This window comes from Amblyomma mixtum, chromosome 5 (genome assembly GCF_055824585.1).
Source record: "Amblyomma mixtum isolate Tamu chromosome 5, ASM5582458v1, whole genome shotgun sequence".
Lineage (NCBI taxonomy): Eukaryota > Metazoa > Arthropoda > Arachnida > Ixodida > Ixodidae > Amblyomma > Amblyomma mixtum.
This window is the reverse complement of record NC_143016.1, coordinates 79,293,726-79,319,226: the sequence shown is the minus strand read 5'-3', so window position 1 is coordinate 79,319,226 and position 25,501 is coordinate 79,293,726. Positions and strand designations below refer to the sequence as shown.

The following is a 25,501-nucleotide window of genomic DNA, read 5'->3' as shown; positions in this document are numbered from 1 at the left end:
AGCATGCTTACCTTGCAGCACAGTGGCAGCCCGAGCACGAAATAGTCCGACCACAGGACTTGATTGGGGCTCTGCCACATAACGAGAACCTATAAGGCTGGGTCACGAGCTTTCTAATGGAAAATCTACATTATCGACTTTTACGCTGTCAAGTAAATCTAGCTAAGTTAATTTAAGATTTCTAGCAATAGCCTTTATTGGGAAGGCTTCACGGGGGCTGAGTTCCGCTTTAGCATAACATCAAAGGCTGTTTTGCAATCGCAAAAATTTCACCCTCTTAAATATAAACCAGCGGTAGTGAGAGCGCTCTTTGCAAGAGCTACTGTACATCGTTCCAGTTTTTCATTTCCTTGGCCTACCATTTGCCCTCCGAAAACTGAAGGAAAACAATGTAGAAGCGCCCAACTTCCCTCATTCTTTCCCTTAGCGAACAAAAATAAGTCCGCATGCATACGCAATCCCCAAGTCAGCGATAACCCTAACGTTTGAGACCCAAGAGCGTGAGCACGCATATTTTCTTTCTATTTCTTGTAGTTTGCAAAGAACACTTTGCGCCGCGACGGCGGCGACTGGAGGCCGTCGCTGGACTCGCTGGGCGGCCGGTGGGGCTCGCGTGCCGCGTAGCGCGAGCTGCTGCGGCTGCGCAGCCTGGCGGGGGGTGCCTCGTCCTCCACGTCGTCGTCCTCTTCGACCGCGTAGCGCTGCGACGACTTCTCCGAGCGGCCGGCCACCGGGAAGGAGCGGAACGAGGACGCCTCGTCGCTGCACGTGGCCGCCAGCGGCGAGCGCTGCTGCAGGTGGTGCGAGGAGCGCCTGCCCCCGTACGCCATGGCCCGCCGGATGGGCTCCGGCAGCGGCGAAGACAGCAGCGGCGTCTCGCCGTAGCGCGACGTCGGCGGCGGCGGCGGCGGGCTGGCGGAGCGGCGGGCGGTCAGCGCCTGGTGGGGCTCGGCGGCGGCGCTCGTGGACGAGTCCGGGTAGGAACCCGAGGCACCCTTGCCGGCCATCAGGCGCTTGACCAGCTTGTTCTGGTAGAGGGGCGACGCGAGCGTGGTGAACGCCTGCTGCGCCCACATCACCCGGTTGTGGTCCGCCGCGCCGCCCCCGCCTGCGCCGCCGCTCAGGGTGCACTGGGCGTTCCTGGATGGAGGAAAGGCGGAAGGGTTTAAGCAGGAAGAAAGATGCAAAGGCTGTCTGTGGCGCTGCCGCTAAAATTTGTTTGGTATGGTAGGGTAGGGTACGGTAAGGTACGATAAGGTACGATAAGGTACGGTATAGTGTGGTATGGTATGGCACGGCATGGTATGACATGGTATGGTATTGTGCATGGTATACCGCGTGTTATAACCTGTGTAATACGTAGTGGTAGGCTGCATTGTTTGTCTTGTGTTACATGCGGCAGCATGGTGCGTGGTGAGATGTTACGATGTATGGTGTAGCATATAATAATTTGGTATGGTATAGTACGGTTATCTAGAGTTTCTCGTTCCAAAGCTGCGTGTAGGCTTTGAAGGCCGCCCCATTGAAGAGCTCCGCCTTAATCTTGAACAGCTGGGTTTAAAGAGACGTCATAATGCTTCTTCCCAAATTTCGAGTAACTAAGTTCAGTACAATGCAGCAGCGTGCCCAGAGCCCACTGTTCTGTACTGCAGGGTTTTCATATGTGTGTTTAAGATTTCCTCCTTCGACTCCGTCATCATTCAACATAATAGGATTTTTCTAGGAAATGATAGTAATGTCCAGACAGCAGAATATGGGAAAACGCGTAATATACGAATGGCTGTTTCGCGTTTTCAGGCGTCAGAATTTTCGACTTGAAGCACTTTGAACTGCGATTTCATCGTCTAAGCGTTAAGAGCCTTATCGTTTTCAGTTGTGATGGTTGCCGAGTGCCAGCGCTGGGTGCGACTCTTCCTAGACCATGCCACTGCTTTCTGCGAAGTGAGCTAACTGATGGAATGCACTGTGGCGGCTGTGTGACTGTGTCCTTCGGCTGCATTTCTATGGAGGTGAAAAGGGAAAAAGCCAATGTTCTGTCCTATATCAGCTCACGTAAAAGGAACCCTGGTCTCTAAACTAATGGAAAGTCCCTCCCTGCGGCGTCTCACATAGCGCATTTGCAGCTTCGGGGCACTAAGCCTTATACCGCAGCACATCCTGCCAAGTTCTCATTTTCGACCTTACTGGGAGAATTACGTACGATATAAGTACCTTTCATGGAAGTTCCCAATATCTTCCTGAAAAAAAAAAAAAGCTTGCGTAATGGTTCTGAAAGGTTCGATTTAACACGTCACGAGCTTTTTCTGTCAAACTGGTGAAGGTTTGGTATCTCTGAAGGGGGAACGTAACAGTTCTAGAGAGAGAGAGAGAGAAATGGACGGAAAGGCAGGGAGGTTAACCAAGCGATGCCCAGTTGGCTACCCTACACTTGGGGAGGGGAACAAAGGGGTAAAAAGGAAAAAGAGCGGCAATGAAATGAGTTTTCTAAGTGTCCAGCGACCACTATGTCACGGGGACAGAGGCATCGCAATGGCAGACTCTCCAGCGTGTGAGCAGTGCGGTTGTGATGAAACGATCGGACACCCCCTCTGTGAGTGGCCTCGTTTTGAGCGAGAACGCGGTTTCCTGATTGCTACTCTGTACCGCTTGGACTCGCGTCCTCTAACAAAGTCCAACGTTCTGGGGCCTTGGACACGACCTTCCCCACAAAGGAAAGCGGTGAAAGCGCTCCTGAGATTCTTAAGGGACTCGGGGCTGTGTTCCTGTCTATAATATAAGTTTTCAATGCGCGCCCTCTGTAACAGTTCTAAACAGTTTCAAAGTTTATGGGCTGAAAGTGAGCATAAAAAAAAAAATGGCTGAGGCTTAGCGAAGGTTAAGCCTAGTCAGATGCGAAGCATATTGATGGCTAGGCTTGGTAATACATGGCTTTCCTTGGTTGACGTTCATCCCGCTCTTCATCGGTCTCTGTGGCACGCTGAAGCTTTCGCTTCTCGTTCAAATCAGCCCTGCTTCTAGGCGGCATCCCAACACCTGGCCGCCTCGTAAGTGCCCGGAGAGCGAGGCTAGCTCAGCTTTATACCGCTGCTGTAGCGTCACGTGGTCAGCTGCAGCGCCTCTGATGTGGAGCCTCCTCCGCCGCGGCCGACCGCGCGAGCCGGCAGCCCCTCTCTCCTCTGCTGTGACGTCATGTTGTCACGTGGTCAGCCGCCGCGCCTCTGATGTGGAGCCTCCACCGCCGCGGCCGACCGCGCGAGCCGGCAGCCCATCTCTCCTCTGCTGTGACGTCATGTTGTCACGTGGTGTCACGTGGTCACGCTAAAGGTCAATGGTAGCTCCACCGCCGCGCTCGACGGGCTGTAGTGTAGCTCTAGTAATATTCTTCGCATAAAAAACGCTTGTTCGAAACGGAGGGAGGCATTACTCACCCCTTTGTTCCTCTTGGAAATCGGACCCACTCCTTCATGGGAGGGAGGCGTCCGAGCATGTCGCTCGCCTGGTAGCCACCACCCGCAGCGGCCGTGGTGCCGCCTTCGCCGCCGTACTGGTTGTAGCGCGGGTCGGGCGACGCCTGCGCCATCTGCTGCTGCACCCGGGACTGCTGGCCGCGGCAGAAGGCTGCTCCCGCCTCGGCGGCCGGTGCGTTGTCCGTGTCGTTGTCGTCGCTTTCAGCAGAACCCGTGCCGGTCTTCTTGCTGTCGCCCCAGAGAGAATAAAAAGCCACGTGGTACTGCCAATTACGACAGTGCTCGACTACGACTCCTCGCAAACGTCAGCCAACGTGTATGAAACGACTTGATCTACAGCTGAATTCTTACGCGTCTTTTTTTTACGGCATGATGGTCAAAGCAAGAAAAAATTGTCCGGCCACCATGCACCAGCCTGTCTTCTTATAGTGGAGTTGCCGGGGCACAGAAAAGAGAGGGACCTTGAATCTGGAGGCGAAGTTCGTGATAAACCGAACGAGACAGGAGATATAATTCCCTCTACGCCACGAAACCTGAATTCTGCTCCAGAACGGAAAGCCTGTGGCCCGACGCTTGACGCGTACGCTATCTAGCGTTGTTACAAGAGAGGAAAACCAGCATGTGATGGCATGTGACACGTGGTGTTTAAACGTCCCATGGCGAGATGGTGCTATGAGAAATATCGTAATGAAGGGCTCCAGATTAATGCCACCTGAGGTCCCTAAAGGGACCATGAAATGATATTTAGTGAGGTTAGGAAAAGTGCATGGGTGACTGGCAATCCATCGCTCGTTAACGCAGCGCATTTTTTAAGCGAACTTCATTAACGCCGAATATATCGGTGATTAGAAATGAAGCTCTTCCTGTCCGCCTCAACTCATGCATGCCAATGCGGGGGAAAAAATATTAAGAAAAAGGTTGGAATACAACTCCTCTGCGCCCCGTCCTGGCCACGTCGCTGGACCACTCCCAATGAAAGGACTTGCCCAGATTGCCCACTGACGTCATCGGGGAAGGGGCGGCTAAGAACGCGTGGTGAGCTGTCGCCCTTATCGGCTTCGAGAAACTGCGAGCAGCAGTTTTGAAAAATTGTAAATTACGTCGTCCACGCTGAGATCTAAAATTTGACTCCAAAAGACTATTTCTACAGGTCTGCTGCACTAAAAATATGCCCATCGAAGTCATTTCACGGTCCCTTTAAGCAGCGCTGACAATGCATAGCACATGGTAGTTTTTGAATTTAGCTTCGATCTAATTACAGCCGCCTCAGCTCGCATTAATTCTATCCCGCGACCTTGGGATCAGCAGCCGAAGTCCAATGCAACTGAGCCAGGCAGTCGGCAAATCCAGCAAGCTCGATTTGGTGCTCGGCCCTAATTCCAGGCCCAGATTTCATGTTTCGTTTTCTTGCTCATTCTTGTTTTTGTTTTTTTTTTTCTCTCGAGAAAGGGCGTTAACGTCCCAAAGCGACTCAAGCGATGCGGGACGCCGTAGTAGAGGGCTCCGGATAATTTCGACCACCTGGGGTTCTTTTAGTTACACTGGTATCGCACAATACACGGGCCTCTAGCGCTTCGCCTCCACCTAATTGCAACCGCCGCGGGAGGGATCGAACTCGCGTCTTTCGGGCCAGCAGCCGAGCGCATAACCACTGAGACACTGCGGTGGCTATGGAGACGCAAAAGCGCCGCACGGCACATGGCGACCGCCGCGCAAACTAGAAGCGTGCATACAGACTTCCTGGGCTTGAAGGAGGGAAGTTGCGGCTATAATGAATCAGCTACATTGTCTCCTCCGCTGTTTCTGCGCAGTTCGTGCTGAAAAAAAAAAACATTTTCTTCAAATTTCTGCCGCCCCATCATCCAGCTAGAAAACGCTGAAAATCAGGCGCCTTACACTTAAGTGAAACAGCCGGCGCAGTGGCCAAGTGGTTACGGCGCTCGGCTGCTGACCCGAAAGACGCGTGTCCGGTCCAGGCAGCGAAATTCAATGGAGGCGAAATTCTAGAGGCCCGTGTGCTGTGCGATGTCAGTGCACGCTAAAGAACACCAGGTGGTCGAAATTTCCGGAGCCCTTCACTACGGCGTCCCTCAGAGTCTGAGTCGCTTTGGGACGTTAAACTCCCATAAACAAAAAAACATCAGTGAAGCACGTGTTGCGAGCGGTAATCGAAGAGCGTTGGCCGCACAAGTCTTAAAGAAATGGGAGTGTGCAGTAACTCACCGCTTTGAAATCAGGTAGAGAGCGATTCCGACCCCCGTGGCAGCAAAGACGGAAACCGGAATCAGCCAGGACAGCCAGTCCTGAATCGAGGTGCCTGCGTAGTGCAAGAGAATTCGTCACAGGCGTTCGATGTACGCATAAGTAGCGCGCACTAAATGTGGGCTGCCAGAAACAGCATGAGGTCAGTGCATGCAACGCTATGACCATCTCATTAAAGCGTGCAATTTTGATGCGCACGTTGATGTGCAATTTTGATTCAGTTCTTTTCATTTCATTTGACCTTTGTTTCGAAAACTACTTCTTTTAATTTAAAAACATGAGCTGCTCATATGCCAGTTCTCTCCTCTTTCAGAAGTTCGCGTTTCCCTGTCACTGTTTGATATGAATACCTGGTAAGCTGCATCATCATCATCATCATCACCATCATCATCGTCATCAGCCTGACTACACCCACTGCAGGGCAAAGGCCTCTCCCATGTTTCTCCAATTAACCCGGTCCTTTGCCAGTTGCGGAGACCATATCCCCTCAAACCTCATAATCACATCCGCCCACCTAACTTTCTGCCGCCCCCTGCTACGCTTGCTTTCTCTTGGAACCCACTCCGTTACCCTTAAGGACCAGCGGTTATCTTGCCTTCGTATTACATGCCCTGTCCAAGCCCATTTCTTCCTCTTGATAAGCTGCGAACATAGCTTAAGCCAGAGACATCCCTAAATTAAACACTGCAAAAAATGATGCACAAGACAGATTGGTCATCGTTTTTGTGTCAGGCACGCCACTTGAATGGCACGAAAAATAAAAGAGAACAGAGCGATTCTGATGACTGACTTTGCTTCCATTTCATTATGGGGACGGCGAACTGCACGAGGTCAGGGGCATGCGTCGCTCACCGCTGACGCAGTCGGCGTGGTCCTTGAGGACGTGCGGCGGCGGACACGAGCACAGCCGGTTGACGCACTCCAGGTACGGGTTGGTGGCCGCGCACTCTTCGTTGGTCCGGCACTCGTCGAACAGGTCCTTGGCTGCGGTGGCAGAGAACACAATTTCCGCGCCATACTCACGTTGCTCTGCGCTGCGGTAGGTTTAGTTTTCTGCTGTGACGTGTAGATCCAGAATTTGATCCCGCAAATCGCAGCGTTTCGATCAAGAACAGGTAAAGAAAGCTACGCTTACTAAGTTAGCTAGAAGAGGAGGCTATAAAAACTTTTTGCTGAACATTGCTGCAACTAGCATCGCTCCGTTAACAGTATATCTGCTGGATGCGGATACTTTGTATACTTAAAAGCCAACAGCAGAGAGGACAGGGAGAGGGGGGTAATTTATTCTCTTTATTCCAGTATATTCTTTATACGTTCAAAAATTCAGGGGGCCATTTTATTGCCCTAAAGTGCGGTGAGGCGAAAGCCTTAAGCGCGGTGTGGCTGCTTGTGTCGCTGAGGGAGGAGGGGAGGCATTCGGTTTGCAGCCTTAGGGCTGCGGCCGTGTATCTGTTTTTTCAGCCAGCGTTCGTTCCGGCGGACGCGGTTGTTGCGACGCGCGTCTTTACTCTCTTACTCTGTCCCCTCATCTTTCAACTGTCTTCTGTCTGCACGTGGCAGCGGTGGTGGCTCGGCTTGAGCCAGTTGGCAGGCCCGTGTACTTTTCCTTTTCATCCTCCTCTCAGTCGCAACCACCGCTTGTCACTGATGCGTTGTTAGGATGTTAGGCTTCGCCTCTAGGAGTGAAACGCGTCAGCGTCTTGCAACGCTGCCACGGAGTCCACAGAACGCCATCGACCGTTCGGCTGTTCGCCTTGCTCGTCGGTAAATTGGTTTTTGAGGAAAGGAAATGTATCTCTCTCACCTATCTGGGTTGACACCTAAACCTCCCAGAAGCGTGAAGGGAGGAAGATGGGAGTGAACAAAGACACCGTATTCACTAGACGCGCCTTTGTTCATTCCAAACCATCGAGCTGGCATGCCACGGTATGCAATGTTTTTCTAGCAGCAAATATAATTTACATCTTGCAGGTGTTGTACTGTACACGGGTGAATATACAGAAGTTCCGTCGCATCTTTGCGACATTTATATGGCAGTCCAGTTGGGAGAGAACCTCGCAAACGAATCTTTTTCGGCGAGTCGCCGAGGGGGGTCTGTCCCTCTCTCACTTGTTTTTAAGCCAAGTGGTCATGCGCTTCATGTTTCTCCGCGAAAGAAGAAACCCTTTCCTCCAGTGTTTTGTTCAGTTTATGTTGCCAAATGCACTCCCAGACTTTGTAATCTCCTCTGCCGGAGGTGGTCGCTACAGTGTGTCCCGTTACCTCCGTGAGGTTGTCGCATCTTATCGATTCCTTGTCACCCGTTTTTCCAGGGAATATTTGGCAACTGTGAAGAAAAGGCAACTTAAGAAAGACTTATTACACGTCCTTTTTTCCCGCTCCCTTGTATCGGTCGGCCTTTGGGGCCTCACCGGGACAAAATGTGTTAAAGAGGGTAAGAAGAACGTGGGTAACGCCTTCAGCAAAAACTTTCTTCTTTCAGCTGCACACAGGTACCTTACCTGTTAAAAGCTGGTTACATGAAAGAGACATATACTTCCCGTGGGGCACCCATTGCCTTCTGTATAGGAAGGAGGAAACAATTGACCATGTTTTTGTCGACTGTAATAATGCAATCTTCTTTTGGGACGTGTTAAAAGACCGAGGTTTTCACGAAGAAATTGTATCCCTTTTCCAGAATCTATCCCAACTGAAGAAGTTGGAATGGTCGCTGGAAGCGAGGAGTGCTGTAGCCATGTAAATAGCCATGTAAATAGTCACATATGTTGCAATGCACTGTATTCCCACGCCTTTGAAGGCAATAAAGAAAAAAAAAGCTGGCATGGCGAAGTGGTTAGCATGCTCGTCTCGCACTCCGGAGACCGGGGTTCGATTCCCGAACTCGACCAATTTCCTACTCTGTTTTATTTATTTATCTCGCTTGACTAGAAGGGTTAATTAGGCTTATTGGGTTAATTAACCAAATTTACTAAACTCAGTGCCGCTTACTTGGACCATCACTATATGATCCGTTTAATCGGTTGCAGGGTTACTAGCCAAAGTACAATTGGCCCCGTTTGTTGTTGTTGTTGTTGTTGTTGAAAACTTTTATTGTCCAACAGAGAAGGACCACACCGCCTGGGCCGCTCTGTCTCACCCCCCTTTACAGGGGAGGGGACTTAGGAGCGGCCCAGCCGCACGGGATGGTCGCAGGCGATGCTGGCCGGGTTGGTTTCGACGGCGGGCTCTTCAGCCAGTTGGACGGCGGTGAGTTGGAGCTCAGGGTCCGAGCTCCGCAACAAGGTTTCCCAGGCTTCCCTACTGCTAATGTTTTGCGCCCTGCCTGGGGAAACGGCACTCCCAAATTATATGGTTGAGAGTTCCTCTCGCCCCACACTTTTTACATTTATCGTCCTCGCAGTCCGATCGGATATGTTTATTTAGTACTGGGTTTGGGTATACTCCAGTCTGCAGGCGTCTCCACGCCGTCGCCTGACTCCTATTTAACGCTGTGTTTGGTGGGGTAGTGTTCTGTAATCTCTTGATAATATATTAATCATCCTCTATCATGTTCGGCCTGAGCCAACCCTTCCTGTACAGTTTACACTCCCTCTCCTGAAATTTTGGATTGCAGTTCTACTGTCGCCCCGTTTGAAATTCGCGAACTGTGACGTCACGACCGTTTCGACCAATTGAAAAGCGTGACATTTCTGTCGACAACTCCTGCTTACAACGATGAGGCATTAAAGGCTTCCGCCTTAATATACAAATTCCTTACACAATATTGACGCTACAGGCATTTTGCTATTATTTCAAGCTTAAACGGCTGCGCTGACGGTACCGCATCGCAGAGGACTGGTTGTTAACATATAATGAAGTACCGCTCACGCGAAGGGCTACTGCGGTGCCGACTACGTTAGGACTAATATTACGAGCAACTGAAACACCGAACAAAGTGAACAAGGCTTCACGAGTTGCCTCAGTCCGCAAGCCAATGCTTCTGCGAAAGGACTTGTATTCGTCCTCTTGCCGTCTTTCCGACTTGGTTGCCCCTCAACCCTTGTTCAATTTGTTTCGTGTTATCAAGAATCCCATCTTCCTGCAGCCCAGGCACTACTGCGAAATGGGAAAGGGTGGCCGTACACTGGTGGAAATCAATACACGAATACGTGCTCGTGTGGTGATCTCTGATCAGTTCATGCCAGGAACCACAACCACTGAAGCGTTTGTTCACCTAGCCAGGTGCCCGAAATCTGACAGGAACAGCGCCCCTACCGGTGACGCATCGTACGACGCCGTTGACGGTGGCCTCGACGGGCCGGTAGAAGGGGCATTGGCAGCGGCCGAAGGGCTCCCGCGCGTGCTTGATGCAGATCTGGCTCGGTGAGCGCCGGCAGTCGCGGTCGTCGTCGCACTTCTCGTGCCGCTCGGGGCGCACCGGGGGCCGAGGACCTGCCGCCGGCCATGAAAAGAATATCTTTATTACGTGACATTACGGCACAGTAATCGGAATGCAAACAACATATTGACGCTCGCGCTACCGAAGACGACGACGTGAGGACTGTAAGAGAAAGGACAACGAAGTTCTTCTCCGTCGGACTGGGCCCCGGACGTTCTTGGGAGCCTTGCAAACCGCCTAGTGTGTTAGCGCGTCTTTACACCGACGTGAAAATATAACGGCTCAAAAAGAATGCCCACCCACCGCGGTGGCTCAGTGGTAAGGTGCTCGTCTGCCGAGCCGGAGTAACCGGGTTCGAACCCGACCGCGGCGGCCGCGTTTCGATGGAGGCGAAACGCAAGAGGCGCCCGTGTGCTGTGCGATGTCAGTGCACGTTAAAGATCCCCAGGTGGTCGCAATTATTCCGGAGACCTCCACTACGGCACCTCTTTCTCTTCTTTCACTCGTACCTTCCTCCCTTCCCTTACGGCACGGTTCAGGTGTCCGCCGATATATGTGAGACAGATACTGCGCCTTTTCTTTTCCTCAAAAACCAATTTACCAATTTTACCCTCCAAATGCTCGCATAGCTGAAGCAAACAATACGCAGCCCTAACAAAGCCGACGGAGACCCGTAATGGCTAGAAGACGACAGGCCGAAAATATGAACGCTTCTTAGCTGGGTATATCCTGTTCTTATCGGTTTTCGAGGACGACCCTATAGATGGGCGTGGTTCAATAAATTTCGTAGACAATAAGGATTCACCACAATTCAGCTGTACGGGGAACAAGAGACATCACTATAACGATGACCTTCTATGGCCCCGTGGCTGCACCATGGAAACGTGAGTAGCGAGTACCTTGCTACGAGCGCCAAAAATTTTGAGCATACTCATAAACAAGGAAGTGAACTAAAGGTTTGAGGGGCGTACAGAGACTGCATCAGCAGCTTTATTCACTAATGTATTAGGCCGTGTAGAGACCCCGTCGAATCTCGGAGTCATTAATTTATTGTGGTGTGATGACCTGCTCATAGCATCAGTGTGACGGCAACACGTGGTTGCAGTTGTTGCACTCAATAGAAAACGAGGAATACGAAGCAAATAAGATTCGCTGATTAAATTACTCTCCCTGGATAAAGAAGTAATGTTAGTTACTTCCTCACCTCGGCTGATAGTCGGCCTCCTCCTCGGTATCCTGTTGTAGTAGCCTCCGCTGTCGTCGTCTTCTGGCGCCATCTTGGGACTGTCGAAATCGTCGTAGGCCCGAAAAGCATTCAACTCCCTCCCAGCATCGCTGAGAGGGGCCTCGTCGTGGTCGTCTCGCTCGCCGCTGGGTGGAAAACGATGGATCGATTAAACCACGAGTCTGAGCGCGACATAAGTATCATCCCTTATACGACGTTAGTTGTCGCCTAGAGCTGATATGTTCAATGGGAGTTATGTATATGGCTGTACAAATTTTAGGATGGTTCTGTCCCTCACTTCGGAAGGGCTCAGACTACAGTCAGGCTTCTGCAATCTTGGTAATTGGGCGGTACGTTGATGATGGAGGCGAAGATGAAGATGTAGATGAAACAAGAAAATGTATTTACAGAACTCCATCATCATTATCATCAGCCTGACAACCCCCCCCCCCCCTGCACAGCAATTGCCTCTCTATCTATCTCTCCAATTGACCCTGTCCTGATAGAATATACAAAAGTGCAAACTCTGCCAGTGCACGTTAAAATCCTCTGGTGGTCGAAATTTTCTGCAGCCATCCACTACGGCGTCCCTCAATGTATGTCATTTTGGGACGTTAAACCCCATAAATCATAAACCAAACCATTCTGGAGCCCTCCACTACGGCACCTCTCTCTTTCACTCCCACCTTGCTCCCTTTCCTCACGGGACGGCTAAGGTGTCCACCGAGAAGTGAGACAGTTACTGCGCCGTATCCTCTCCTGAAAATCCCCAAATTCTCGCATGAGCCATGCTCGCCCCCGCTCTCTGACTTTGCATGCAGATGACGACGATTATGATGGCTGGAGTGCTCGCAGCGCCTGCTGTTGTTGTTGTTGCGACTGAGAGAAGCATGAAAAGGAAAGCGCACGGGCCTGCCGACTGGCTCAAGCCGAGCCACCACCGCTGCCACGTGCAGATAGAGGAGAGTTCAAAGATAAGAGGAAAGAGAAAAGAAAAGGTTGGTTGGTTTATGGGGTTTAACGTCCCAAAGCGACTAAGGCTATGAGAGACGCCGTAGTGGAGGGCTCCGGAAATTTCGACCACCTGGGGTTCTTTAACAAGACGCGCGTCGCAACAACCGCGTCCACCGAAGCGGACGCTGGCTGAAAAAACAACGGCTGTAGCCGCGCTCGCTCCACGACCCGTCGCGCCATCCAGTACCGGCGCGGCCAATCAGCACTAAACCAGAGCTCCTGGCATGCGTCGGGCAAATCATTGCGCACTGACAATTGCGAGGCGGAGGAACGGATAGACCACCTCTTCATTAAAGAGTCTCTCTCTCTCTCTCTCTCTCTAGACCACCTATAGCAGACTGCATGCAGTTTTCCCTGCAAAACTTCCTGAAAGTGTGAAGTGAGCAGAAAAAAAAACGCACACAAATGCGCACCTAGGTATGCACGTCTGGGTTCTGATGCGGCTAGAAAGAACGACGATGCATAAAGCACTCTGCCTTACCTGTGAAATCGAAGCAGTGCGAGGGGCGTTGAATTATGCAGCGGAGAGGCCTGAAGTCGATGCACAAGAGCAAGCCACGCGCACAGATGCCACAGGTAATACATGTCTGCAAGCGTCACAAAGGTATCATCCAAGAGAGAAAGAAAGCGGTCATTCACAAAAATAGCATAAGGTCACAAAAAGTGTGGTGCAAATGACCGAGCTGCGCCTTACGTATGGAATTCTAACTGGCTTTTCAGACATGCCTCAGCCTTTTCAGACTTCACAGAAACAACGTGACCGTGTCTGATGCTGAGCGGTTTAAGAAAACCAATGGCGTTCTAAGCCGAACGAAACCTGGATGTGTAGGGAAGAATATGATGAACGAGCGCATACGCGTGAAAGTTACAGCAGCTAGCATTTGGCTCTTTCATGGACATCAGCTGTGATGCCACCAGCTTAAACGTGAGTAGAAGTTAGGGGTTAGAATTCTGGTGATAATAATACTCAAGCCCTTTCCGACTCATTCATTACAGGTGTGCACAAAAAATAAAAGGGAGGGAACATTTAAGCACCGCCTTAACAGTATGACGTGATAGCGTAATGGATTAATTCCCATATATGCCGAAGATCATTTTCTATTTATATATATAGATCCAATGGGAGTCCTCATACCCCTCCTGACGCAGCGGCTCAGCGGTTAAGCGAAGCGTCACTGCTCTGCGATGGCAGGTGCTCCCAGCGGTGGGCCTTGTGCTGCCCAGGTTGCTTTTCCCGAGCGACAAGGGGCCTTTAAGGTTATCGTATTGAAAGGAACTGAAATGCTTCCACAGCCGGTATTGTTCAAAAGGAAACTGTCACCTTACCACTGCTACTACCAGATGATCAAAACTTTGTCAAAGCACCCTCTTTCCAAAGATCTACAACTTGTCACACGCCCCGCGAGAAACTCTGATCAATAACCTATAGAAGACACTTTCCTTCCCACTTCCCTTGCTGGAGGAAACTCGAAGGCTTGCAATACTATGCTGAAGCAACATGGCCATTCTCCTAAAAGTGTTCGCCAGTGTGGAGAAAAGGTAAAATATTTAGTTTTGTGGAGACAAGGGTGCGTTTTAAGCTCACAGTACTCTACAGCAACCAAGGCACTCATGCAGGTACATTTACTCTAATGAGCAAGCAGCACATCTCCGTGATAACTTTATAATGCATTTCATCGATGTAAAGAAAGGACGCTGTCGCGTTGAGAGCGAGCGTCGCGTTAACGCACCGGTCAAGGTTGGTTGGTCGGTTTATGGGCTTTAAAGTCCCAAAGCGACTAAGGCTATGAGAGACGCCGTAGTGGAGGGCTCCGGAAATTTTGACCACCTGGGGTTCTTTAACGTGCACTGACATCGCACAGTACACGGGCCTCGAATTTCTCCTCCAAAGAAATTCAGCCGCCGCGGCCGGGATCGAACCCGCGTCTTTCGGGCCAGCAGCCGAGCACCATAGCCACTGAGCCACCGCGGCGGCCCGCACCCGTCAAGGGTCAATGAAAGGAGGGCAGGCTTCCACTGTGCCACCGCGGTGACTGCCCGAAAAAAAAATCGTCTTGTGGAGAGGAAAGGGCAGTAACTCTCGTATTTCTCCGAGAACACATCAACCGCGCCGTAATGAAAAACTTAGAATCGGCCTTGAGGAAATTAATAATTATCCGCCAATGTTGCTCAGGAGTTGCCGCTTTCGCGTTTTAGCCATACCAGCGCACGTTCAACAACCACAATTGGTCGACAAAATAAGCAGCCCTTCGCCGCCTTCACTTGAGCACCTCGTTCCCACTTAATTTTTTCACTCCTTTCATCCCTTCCTTAGCAGTTCACATGTCCACCGGGAGTGAGAAAACACCGCGCCTTTCCTTTCCCGAAAAACATAGCAACAGCGGTGGGTGGCTGCCCGATATGCGCGAGAATGCAGGCGAAATGGACAGCAGGAGCAAGTGGCATTGTGGGATGGCTGCTGCCCGATCCCTCCTCACCGCGAACTCCTGCGTTGTTGCGCCTTCGAAGGGCTGCAGCAAAAGGTCCGACCTTGACGCAAGGAACGACAGGCTACGTGCTGCAAATGCAGTACGGGCAAGTAAAGTGCTCGTATTCGTTGTGAACGGGGCTTGGGAGCCAGAAAGCGCAAGAACGCCTACCTACCGCTCTTCCGCCAAGCGACGCAGCGCAGCCGTCCAGAGCGGTATGATAATAGCCGTGTCTTTACAACGTACAGGTCTCGTTCGTTACATTTCGAGGTAAAATTGAATGGCACTGCCTTTTCTCGCCTAAGGAATCTCAAACGAACGGGAAGGGCTTACCTGTAACGGCTCCAGCAACTGGCTCTGGCACGAGTGCGCGAGGCGCGTGCTCCACGTGAATCTTCTCCTTCTTCTTCTTCTCCACAGTAAACATGCCACATACCCACGCGGGGGGATTGGCCAAGGTGCGGTGGTGAATGCCAAGGAGGTATATGTGTGGGAAAAAAAACTAAGTAGAATAGTAGAATGACTGAAATTAGAAAATATATTAATTGTTGAATTTTTTAAATAGATTAAACAAATTAGATATACCAGGAATACAATAAAGTACGCTTTCTGGACCTGCGGTGGAATTTTATATTAAGCGACCAGTTACAATAATGTAATCATGAAAATAGCCGCAAATAGTGCTTAACGAGAATCCCGTGGTGCTCGCACCAAACGAGAGCAGAACTGGTAGAGACAAAGGGAGTCCTAACCTCGAAAGAGGGACCTCCACATACTGTTTTCTCTGAAATGCGAACCGCCGGCACGAGAGAAGAAAATGGTCTATTGTTTCATCTTCTCCGCATGAGTTGCAAAGGCTTGTCGTAGCGAACCTTCCTCTGCATAAGTACAAGTTGAGGTGGGAGATTCTGCATCGCAGAAGCGTCATGGACACTTCACACAGCCTTGACTTACACGATCGGACCTGCCATGGGAACTTTAAATGTTGAAAATCCACGGTATTCAGCAACGGATCATCCAAGCTGGCTGATATATGTTGCAACCGCTGGAAACGGGAGGTCTCCAACAGAATGAGATGAGGTACGGGATAGATTACAGGTGCAGTGAGAGTTGACCTTGCCAATAAATCAGCTACTTCGTTTGAAATAGATACCCGAATGGCAAGGTACCCAGACAAAGCGGACCTCCCTTACTGTGCGCGGAACAAAAAAAAATGGCTGTGGCTTAGCTAAGGTTAAGCCTGGATATCTCGAAGCGAAAAGCTCTCGCTGCTATTCAGCCAACTGCCAAGCTACCACATCTGGATCGGTGTTTCACATCTGGATCGGTGTTTCTGCGCCGTGCGACTGTTGGTTCTTCTTCTCCTTCCATGGCGAGTGTCTGTTCTATGGGCAAGCGCGCCTTATATACCCCTGTGCACTGCGCACGGCTGCGGCGAAAGGTCAAATGATGGCGAGGATGGCCGCCTCTTATATGGCTGCCGCCACCGCTCACGCGTCCTCGCAACGCCTTGCGAAAGAACTTCTCCTCTTGGGACGGCGGCAGCGAGGAGGAGAAGCGGCGACGCACATGCGCAGTAGCACGCAGCGGCGGCGAGACGTCAGACGACGGAGTCAGCGCGCGGCGGCGACGACGGCTGCGGCAGCAGCGGCCAACTGCGCTCCGTGTGACGTCACTCGGTTTCGCGCATGCGCAGCTGTGGCAAATATGTAGTGTGGCTCACGCGAAGCGCGGTGTTGACGAGCCTAGCGAAGCTTTTTGCTTCAAAACTTAAAAGAACGCTTCAATAGAGAGGTGCCGGAAGATTGGACAGATACTAAAACTGAAAGGAAGTCTGCAATGATAAGTGCCCGTGCTACATGCCTCGGAATTTTAAGAAGAGCCAAACCAAGAGCCAAAAACTCTGCAAAAAAATACAGGAGTATAATCAGGGATATAAACGGAATAGATGAAAGCCAGATTCTGTGAATATATCCCAATCGCCGAGCTCTCACAGATCCCGGAAGCATCAGTGGAGAGAACAGCATGCTGCCACTTCCGAGGAGGCCGAAGAGGCCGCAATTGCCCTGGCGATCACACGCACGGAGGCTCGATATATACTGTCAGATTCTAAAACTGTCATACTAAATTTTTCTCGCGGGACAGTTCGCGTCCCTGCATTTCGCATACTGAACTCCCTCGCCGCACACCCACCCCGCCCCATGGAGCTGATATGGGTGCGTGCCCACTCCGGGAATCCCGGAAACGAGGCCGCCAACGCTTTAGCCCAAGGTTATCTCAACCGGGTACCGGCGGCCTCCGACCTGGGGTTCTCGATAAAGCACATGCACTCATTTAGTGAAATGACGCAGGCCTGCAAAGCCGGGCGTCGGGTCTACCCTCCACCCCATCCCTCTCTCGACAATTATCATCAGACAATTTAGGGGCGGCTCCCAACACTCACTTTACCCTCCCCTTATATATGCTCGCGCTATCACTACGTCTACTCAAACCCCTCCTGTACCCTCTGCCACCACCCCAAAGCCACTCTCGACCATATCCTTTTCCTTTGCCCGGCGGATCCTCCCCCACGGGGCCTGGAGCACCTTACCACTTGGGAGGCTTGTGAGACCCTACTGCGTTCTGAGGACCCGGCCAAGCAAGCCATCGCCACAGGCCGAGCTTCCATCGTCATGGGCCTCCGGGACATGAACATTTGAGTGCAGTGGGGCCGTGCGGGGGCCCACGTACCTGTGTGTCCCAAACTTCCCTGTTGCAAATAGTTTTCACCACCACCACCACCTCTAAGAGGTGGTGGTGGTGGTCTAAGAGTGGAACTTAGCCGCCGCAGGGGCTAAGTGGTTATGGTGCTCGGCTGCTGACCCGAAAGACGCGGGTTCGATCTCGGCCGCGGCGGCTGGATTTCTTTGGAGGAGAAATTCTAGAGGCCCGTGTACTGTGCGATGCCAGTGCATATTAAAGAACCCCAGGTGCTCGAAATTTCCGGAGCCCTTCACTACGGCGTCTCTCATAGCCTGAGTCGCTTTGGGGCGTTAAACCCCAAAAACCAAACCATAAACCAAATCTAAGAGTGGAACGCGACAGCGTCCAGCAATGCTGCCAGGGAGTCCACAGAACGCCATCGCCCGTTTCGCTCTATGCCTTGCCAGCCTTGCTCAGTGGTAAATTGGTTTTCGAGGAAAGGAAATTATATGTCTCGCATATCTCGGTGGGCACATGAACCTCGCCGTAAGGGAAGGGAGGAAGATCAGAGTGAACGAGGACACTTTATTCACAAGACGCGCCTTTGTTCATTTCAAACCATCGAGCTGGCATGGCGGAGTGGTTAGCGTGCTCTTCTCGAACTGCGGAGACACTGTTTCGATTCCCCAACTCGACCAATTTCCTACTCGGTTTTATTTATTTTACTTGGAGCATCACTATACCGTCCCTTTAATTGATTGCATGGGAGACCAAAGTAAAATTTCCCCGTTTGAAATTCGCGCACTTTGATGTCACGACCATTTCGACCAATTGAAAAACGTGAGATTTCTGTCGACAACTTCTGCTTACAACGATGATTCATTAAAGGCTTCCGCCTTAAAAATAGCTGCGGTATTCCTGCAGAACCTGGTTAGAGAGCGAAAGCTATGGCGTATCGGGCAACTATACGCGGTTTGGCGTCTAACGTTGAGTGCGTTCCGGACACTGGATAGGCAGCGCGCCCACCCTGCCACCCTGGCACGGTGGCAGTGAATAGCCACCCACCCACTGAACGCTGCGGCCTATTGCTGCAGTGCCGCGTGTCTGCCACAACGATGTCAGCGCTAACGCATGCAGCCCACATCCCTCTCACCACCCCACGCACCTCAAAGCGCGATTCAGGCGTCGAATCCGACCGCAGCGGCCGCGTTTCGATGGAGGCGAAACGCAAGAGGCGCCCGTGTGCTGTGCGATGTCAGTGCGAGTTAAAGATCCCCAGGTGGTCGAAATTATTCCGGAGACCTCCACTACGGTACCTCTTTCTCTCTTCCTTTTATCTCTCCTGCCTTCCTCCCTTCCCTTAACGGTGCGGTTCACGTGTCCGCCGATATATGTGAGACAGATACTGCGCCACCGACCTATATATTAGGGAGCGTGTTATGCGCACTTCCTTTCCTCAGAATCATCGTGGTCTGAAACGACAACGCTAAGGCCGAGCGCTCACACACCAGGCTCCTCAGCTCTCCTGGCTCAGAAGCTCATAAACCGCTTCTGCGGTTCCGTGAAATCCTAATTCATTATTGCGACAGCCACCGTCTCTACCCAGTACCTGCCAAGGGGCTGAGTAAGGCGGAGGAGCGAACTCTGCGGCGCCTGCAGACAGGAACTCTTCTCTGTCGTGCCATAGCAAAACACTTCGATCCGAACACAGATGGGCGCGCCCACACCATGGAGAGATCTGCGATATCTTTCGCATGGTGTGGGCATGTACTCAGAATCCTCACCTTCCCCCTTCCCCCACCCCCATCCGAGAGGCATGGGAGACTACCCTCCTCAACTGCTCCACACTGGAGTCTCAAAGGGCTCTAGTAAAGCGGGCGCGAGACGGGGCCTCGTCGTGCGATGTCCCGGACTAAGGATACCGACCATGTAGCAGGGTTTTTTGACCCTCAAACTCTCTTTGCATATTAAATTTTTTCACCACCACCACCACCAATGAACGCAATGAACGCCTACGGCCTATGGCTTAGTCCCGCGTTTCTGCCGCAACGTTGTCAATGACAACGCATGCAGCGCACATCTCTCACTACCACCGCGTAGCTTAAAGCCCGACAGGCGTCCACTGTAGCAGGGGGCGTTATGTACCTTTCCTTTGTATTCGAAGCTGCCACTCTTCACCGGTTTCGTAGCTTAAACCGCGACTAAGGTGTCCACTGTTCCACACTTAAAACAGAAAGGGGTAAAAAGGGAGTAAAGTTGTCCTCTAGAGCACTCCTTTTTATAAAAGGGAGTGCGCTAGAGGACAACTTTACTGCCTTTTACCGCCATGTCAACTAGGATGTCTCATTGTTGGCATGTTACTTTCCCGTGTCGCCGTTGAGACGTGGTCTAGCGAAGAGAGCCGCTACGAGCGGCGTTACACGGAGTACCAACGTAAAGAAACAGTATAGCTGGGATTTTCGAAACTTAAAGCTCGCAATATTTACGATTGTCAAAGCTGTTTCATCTCCGTACCGTCACAGCAAGTACTCTGAACCCACGGCTTCTCAGTCTTAGAGAAGACACGCATTTCCTCCATCAAACTCGCATAACCAGCAACTCTCACCAAAGATGATGATGATGATGATGATGATGTCCTTGGGCTTAATGGCACATACCCACGGCGGGGGACTGGGCAGGGTGCATAGTGGATGCGCTCATGTACAAGGAGTAGAGTATTTGTTGTTGTTGTTGTTGCCTTGGTGGCATGGCACATACCCACGACGGGGGATTGGCCAGGGTTCAGTGAGGAGAGCCCAAAGAAGGCAAATTGGTACCAAGCTAATGGATTACCTTTTGGGGCCAAGCTAATGATTAACTTTGGGTACGTATTGCGAGGAATTAAAGATGGAATTATGGATAAAAAGAAATTACGGGAAGAAATGAATGAAAAAAAAAACCGGCATAAAGATTAGAGAACTGAATACCAGAAAAATTCTGAAGGATTTTGCAATGCGGACATTTTGGGTACCATTAGCAAGGTAACCTTAGAGTATTTGGGTTGGCCTCGTTCATCCACACTTCGTCGTCCTATAATCCATGGCGCAAGTAAAGCAAGATATGAAGAACACTTTCACAAGGCTTGGCTATTAAAGTTAGTCAACTGGGATAAAAAAATTGAAGCACTGCGTGCAGAGATGAAATTATGATAGCAACAAACACTAGCGAATTTTGTCGGTTGGATTGCACGTTGCGCGTAGCACTATTTTCAAAACCCAGCGTCCTGCGACGACGAAAAAGTATAAGGAGCAGGCGCACGCGCACGTGCACGGATACGTGCACGTTCTCCATTCGCTGGCGCTGACCGAGACGGGTTCCAGGCTGCTCCGAACGCCAGCTGCCACGTCAGCCTTTCCAGATCCCGCCAAGACGTGGAGCTTGTCTCCCTCAGCCACACTCTCGTCGGACCCCAGCCGCAGCTGCAGCGGAGTGATGAACCACGAGCAGGGCGACACTGGGGACGTGTTTACTTCCAGCCCCAAGTCTTCGGGAGACGCTACTACCCTGAACCGTACGGGAACCCCCATGCCGACTCGCAAGCGCCCACCGCTTTCGCCGAGGAAGGATGACTTTGACGTTCGTCGGATCGTGGTATCCTGGTCGAGTGAGCAGTTGAACCAGCTGCAACCATGGAAGCACTTCTTGGACACCGCCAAGTTCTCGCTTCCCAAGTCCACCCACGACATCGGTGAGAGGATCCAGTCTAACTTCGAACGCTTCCGCAGCAACTACGGCATCGTCTTCTTCGCACTGCTTGCCTGCTATGTGGTCTTCACTCCGGCGCTGTTGGTTGGCGTTGCGGTCGCGGTGGCGGTGTGCGCCGCGCTCAAGGTGCACCTGGACGACGACTCGGCGCTCCTGCTGGGCACCAGCCTGGCCCTCAGCAAGAACCAGCGGCTCGTCTTGGCCGGGACCCTCGCTCTGCCCCTGCTGTACTTCACAGACCTGTGGTCCGGGCTCGTGTGCTCATTTGCAACTAGCATGGCTCTCGGCATGATCCACGCCACTCTCTTCTCCGGACTGGGCCCCGTCAAGACTCCATCCTCCAAGAAGCTCCCGGAAATCCCGGAAATCCCCGGAGATGGTGACATTTCAGGTCATCTCTGAGTAACACTTTCTGCCTTGTATGCTTCGTCCCACCTGAGGGACTTCTTGTCCGGAGTCTGCTTTTTTTTAGGACAGCTTCAAGTGACATTTCCGCCGTGAGCCTTTTTTTCTTCTCTTGTATGGTTCTTGTCTGAGTGCGATGCCTTCCTGAGCTTCATTTTTTTTTTGTGACTCTTGTCGTGTCTTTTTGTCTGCCTTTTTTTTTACCAGCAGAGCATGAAGTAGAAAAGGGTTTTCGCGAGCTGAAATAAAATGAGTCCTGCTCTTTACTGCGTCCAGGTCTTTGCTATTAGATATCCTGAAAGAAGAGAAATAGCACGAAGAGAATATGTCAAGGCCCCAAGGGCTGCGTTTATGCTCGTGGTAATGGTGACAGGGTAAGTCTTGAGGAGTGCTGTGCCGACGTACCGCTTCTACTAGCATTCCGTCGTCATTTCCACGGCGATACCTTATGCAAATCCAAGCGCGCTGCTGCCAGTCGCTTTAGCGCCTTTCGCGAAAACTCGTCTCGCTGAGGTGCGTAATCAAGGTGGCAAACAGACGAGCTTGCACGAGCTCTTCGTTTTTATTAAAGGACCACTCTACAGTTTTGTGCCTATACAAAAATTACTTGGCTTCTAACTTCGGGTATGAACAGCACGCACGCGGTTTACGTTCGTAAACGAAATTGCGGGTACGACCGGCATACACTGCTGTGGTGGGAGAAAACTAGAGAGCGTTCGCTTAATGTGGCGTTTCTGGAATTTCTTCCATGTTCGACAGTCGTTTTTGTGGTTGTCCGCACTTGAACCTGTGCGTTCGTCGTGCTAAGCAGTCTGCCTATCTTTGAGGCATCGTGGTTACTAGACATTATCCGAATAAGTTTGATTTGATTTATTGGGGTTTAACGTCCCAAAGCGGCTCAGGCTATGAGGGACGCCTTAGTGAAGGGCTCCGGAAATTTCGACCACCTGGGGTTCTTTAACGTGCACTGACATCGCACAGTACACGGGCCTCTATAAATTCGCCTCCAACGAAATGCAGCCGCCGCGGCCGGGATAGCAACCGCATCTTTCGGATCAGCAGCTGAGCGCCGTAACCACTGAGCCACCGCGGCGGGCCCCGAATAAGCGTATGACAGAAAAACCTTTCGTCTTTGTCGTCCATGTAAAGCTCGGCTACCGCCCAAACCGTGAGTTTGCAGTGCGGAAGGTAGTCTGAAAGTGTCATTGCATTTAGTGAGCCTAATGCGCTTTTAGGCGCATTCAGATACAACTGCAGATATGCCCAGCTTTCTGTGCTTAAAACACAATGACTCTGCTTTTATCACATCCTGCTCAATATGGAGCGAAACCTACGAGCGTGAGGCAACGGCCGGCTTGCAGGCCTGCGTGGTTGGCTCGGGATCCCGTGAAAGGAGCATGATCGGAGACGTCGCGTCCCGTCCGTAGCTCCCTCTCTGCTGCGCACATTTCATGGTGCCCATAGTTCATCCGCGCCTTGTCCGCACAGTAAGGAGTCGGCGTGGGAATGCTAACTGGAGTTTGCTAAAAGACTTTACAACACAGCTGCCGCGTGTTCCCAGAGCGGGCCCTCAGGCGAAAAATTGTAAAATTGTAAAATTGGTTTTTGAGGAAAGGAATTGGCGCACTAACTCTCTTACTTATCTCGGTGGACATCCGAACCGCGCTCTAAGGGGAGGGATAAAGGAGGGAGTGAAAGAAGAATGGAAGAGAGAGGTGCCGTAGTGGAGGGCTCCGGAATAATTTCGACCAACTGGTGGTGGTGGTGGTGAAAACATTTATTAAGAAGGGACAGGAGGTACGTTTGCATCAGCCCGTAAGCGACGGATCCTTACAAGTACTAGGTGGAGGTCCCTGGTGATCTTTTACGTGCACTGACAACCCACAGCACACGGGTGCCTTTTGCTTTTGGCCTCCATCGAAACGCGGCCGCCGCAGCCGATCGGCTTCTCGGAGTCTCGAATTTCGTGTCCTGGGCGACGTAAGCATGCGGGAAATTAACCCATAACCTTGACTACGGCGTCTCTTATAACCATTATGACTCTTCGGGAGGTTAAACACCACGTGTATGCCACAGTTATGTTCCAGTCGTGGAAATTACGAAGTTTCACGGAATTTTAAGGAGAAAAGTTGCCTCACTTTTTCTTAATTGCCGAAGTTTTCGAGCGGCTGCACGGAAAGCTCTATGGCAGGGAAGGAAAGGCCCTGAAATAGGTATATATGGGTCTGATTGAGGGAATTTTTCAATGACCGCACTCTTTCCTAGCACCCGTCTTCCAATTTCACTCCCTTATTCCCTCCCTTCCATAGAGTAGCATGTCAGCGAATATTCAAGGCGGCTAAAATCTCTGTTTTTCATTAAATCACTCTCTCTGTCTCTTTTTCAGGGAATTTTCGGTAAACGTATGAAACGCCACTTAAATGCCATCTTCTCCCTTCCTACGCGCTTAGGAGTTTAGAACGCGCGATGCAACGACAGGAAAGAAATTATCTGGTGGCGCCATGCCGTGGACAAAACTAAAAGAGTAGACGATGTAAGTTTCTTTCCCCTCCAATACGCGGCGCTCGACTTAACCGCTCACCGCTTAGCCGTGAGCGCTGGAATTTACCGCAAACCGCCTTCGATATCAAGCCATATGCTGAGCCAGCACCTCCTCTATTATTGGAGGCGCTGGTCGAGCTCCAGTTTGCCTTCCTCCATGTTTACCTCAGCGAAATTCGTCTTATATGTAGAATTGCGTCTCGTGGCCGAATTGGTTCACCGAAAGAAACGTGATAGGTGCCTAAAGGTCTACAAACTCAAGCACTGAGTTTAAAACGCGTCGAGAACAGGTTGTAACGCGTCGAGAACAGGTTGTATTTGGCGCCGGCACCAAATACCTATACATGTGAACTGAATTTTTAACACTTCTGAGCATTTCAACGAATACCGTAACTATTGTTTCAGTCCCGTTTAGGCTTGAAGAAATGGGTTCAGATTGTGCGTGAGCGATCGTCAGGACGCATGTAGATGGCTGCTATTTCAAAGGCGTTGCTTTGCAGGGCAACACTATCGACAAAATGTGAATGGAGCTGTGTGAAAGAAGAAGAAAAAGGGAAAGTCCGTGGTGTTCTGCGCGCGCGATCGCCTCGCGATATTTGCTGTTCCATCGTCACAACGGTTCTTGAGCGGTTGAAAGCCCAAGATACGCTTCAAGCCCAAAATCAGCATTCACAGGGACCTTCCACATATTTCGGTACGTTCGCATTTTCTCGGAATACTTGATGACATGCCACTTGTGAACGAAGGATACCGAAAGCGTCTGTATCCTTCACGTTGTGTCACCAGTGAAGTGAAATTGCTTCGCGTAGGCTTGTGAGGCTTAATTAACGTCCTTGAGCTGCGCCGGAGCAGTAATGCGCGCTGAAGTGCAGGGCTATGAATTAATTTCCCACATTGGGTCATTTAACGTACGCTAACAACGCATAACCCATGGGCATGCTTGCATTTCTCCTCCTTCAAGCTGCGGCCTACGAGGCCAGGATTCGGTCTCATGAATTCGGACTCAGCAGCTGAGTGTCGTAGCCTTCGAGTCACAGGAGCGGATGTTAGAAGGATGCCCCGTGATGCGTGCTGGAAGTCTAATATAAAGGCACTGCTCAAAGTTCCGCACAGAGGTGCTTCTGACCTGCCAATGGATAGGACCTAACTACTAGGAGGGCATCCAAAGAATGTAAGACATCGGGCAAGAGGACCAATCTTTGTTATCCAAGGATACATTGCTAAGTATATTACATCACCTTTCATCGTCGATACAGAAGCCACCTAGTTATGTTATGAGCTTGTGTGTGTCTCCAATTTCTCACCATTTATGCAC

At 51.1% G+C, this 25,501-nt stretch overlaps 2 protein-coding genes across 4 annotated transcripts; one reads left to right on the top strand and one right to left on the bottom strand.

Moving 5' to 3' along the window:
* Window positions 1-501: 501 nt before the first annotated feature.
* Window positions 502-18,234, bottom strand: LOC149342765 (uncharacterized). Of its 3 annotated transcripts, XM_089545233.1 has the most exons (8): window positions 15,148-18,232; window positions 12,828-12,933; window positions 11,312-11,478; window positions 9,984-10,160; window positions 6,582-6,713; window positions 5,691-5,784; window positions 3,429-3,695; window positions 502-1,140 (listed from the first exon to the last, which is right to left on the bottom strand). In XM_089545233.1, the coding sequence occupies exons 1-8, from the start codon at window positions 15,239-15,241 to the stop codon at window positions 522-524; spliced, it is 1,656 nt and encodes a 551-aa protein (XP_089401359.1). In that variant the 5' UTR covers window positions 15,242-18,232; the 3' UTR covers window positions 502-521. The 3 variants fall into 3 exon arrangements, with proteins under 3 accessions (XP_089401359.1, XP_089401361.1, XP_089401360.1); XM_089545235.1 differs by lacking the exon at window positions 9,984-10,160 and having other exon boundaries at window positions 15,148-18,234; XM_089545234.1 differs by lacking the exon at window positions 12,828-12,933 and having other exon boundaries at window positions 15,148-18,233.
* Window positions 18,235-20,529: 2,295 nt separating this feature from the next.
* Window positions 20,530-21,838, top strand: LOC149342764 (prenylated Rab acceptor protein 1-like). Its single transcript, XM_089542228.1, has one exon. It carries the CDS (start codon window positions 20,968-20,970, stop codon window positions 21,640-21,642), a length of 675 nt encoding a protein of 224 aa, XP_089398354.1. The 5' UTR covers window positions 20,530-20,967; the 3' UTR covers window positions 21,643-21,838.
* Window positions 21,839-25,501: the final 3,663 nt, after the last annotated feature.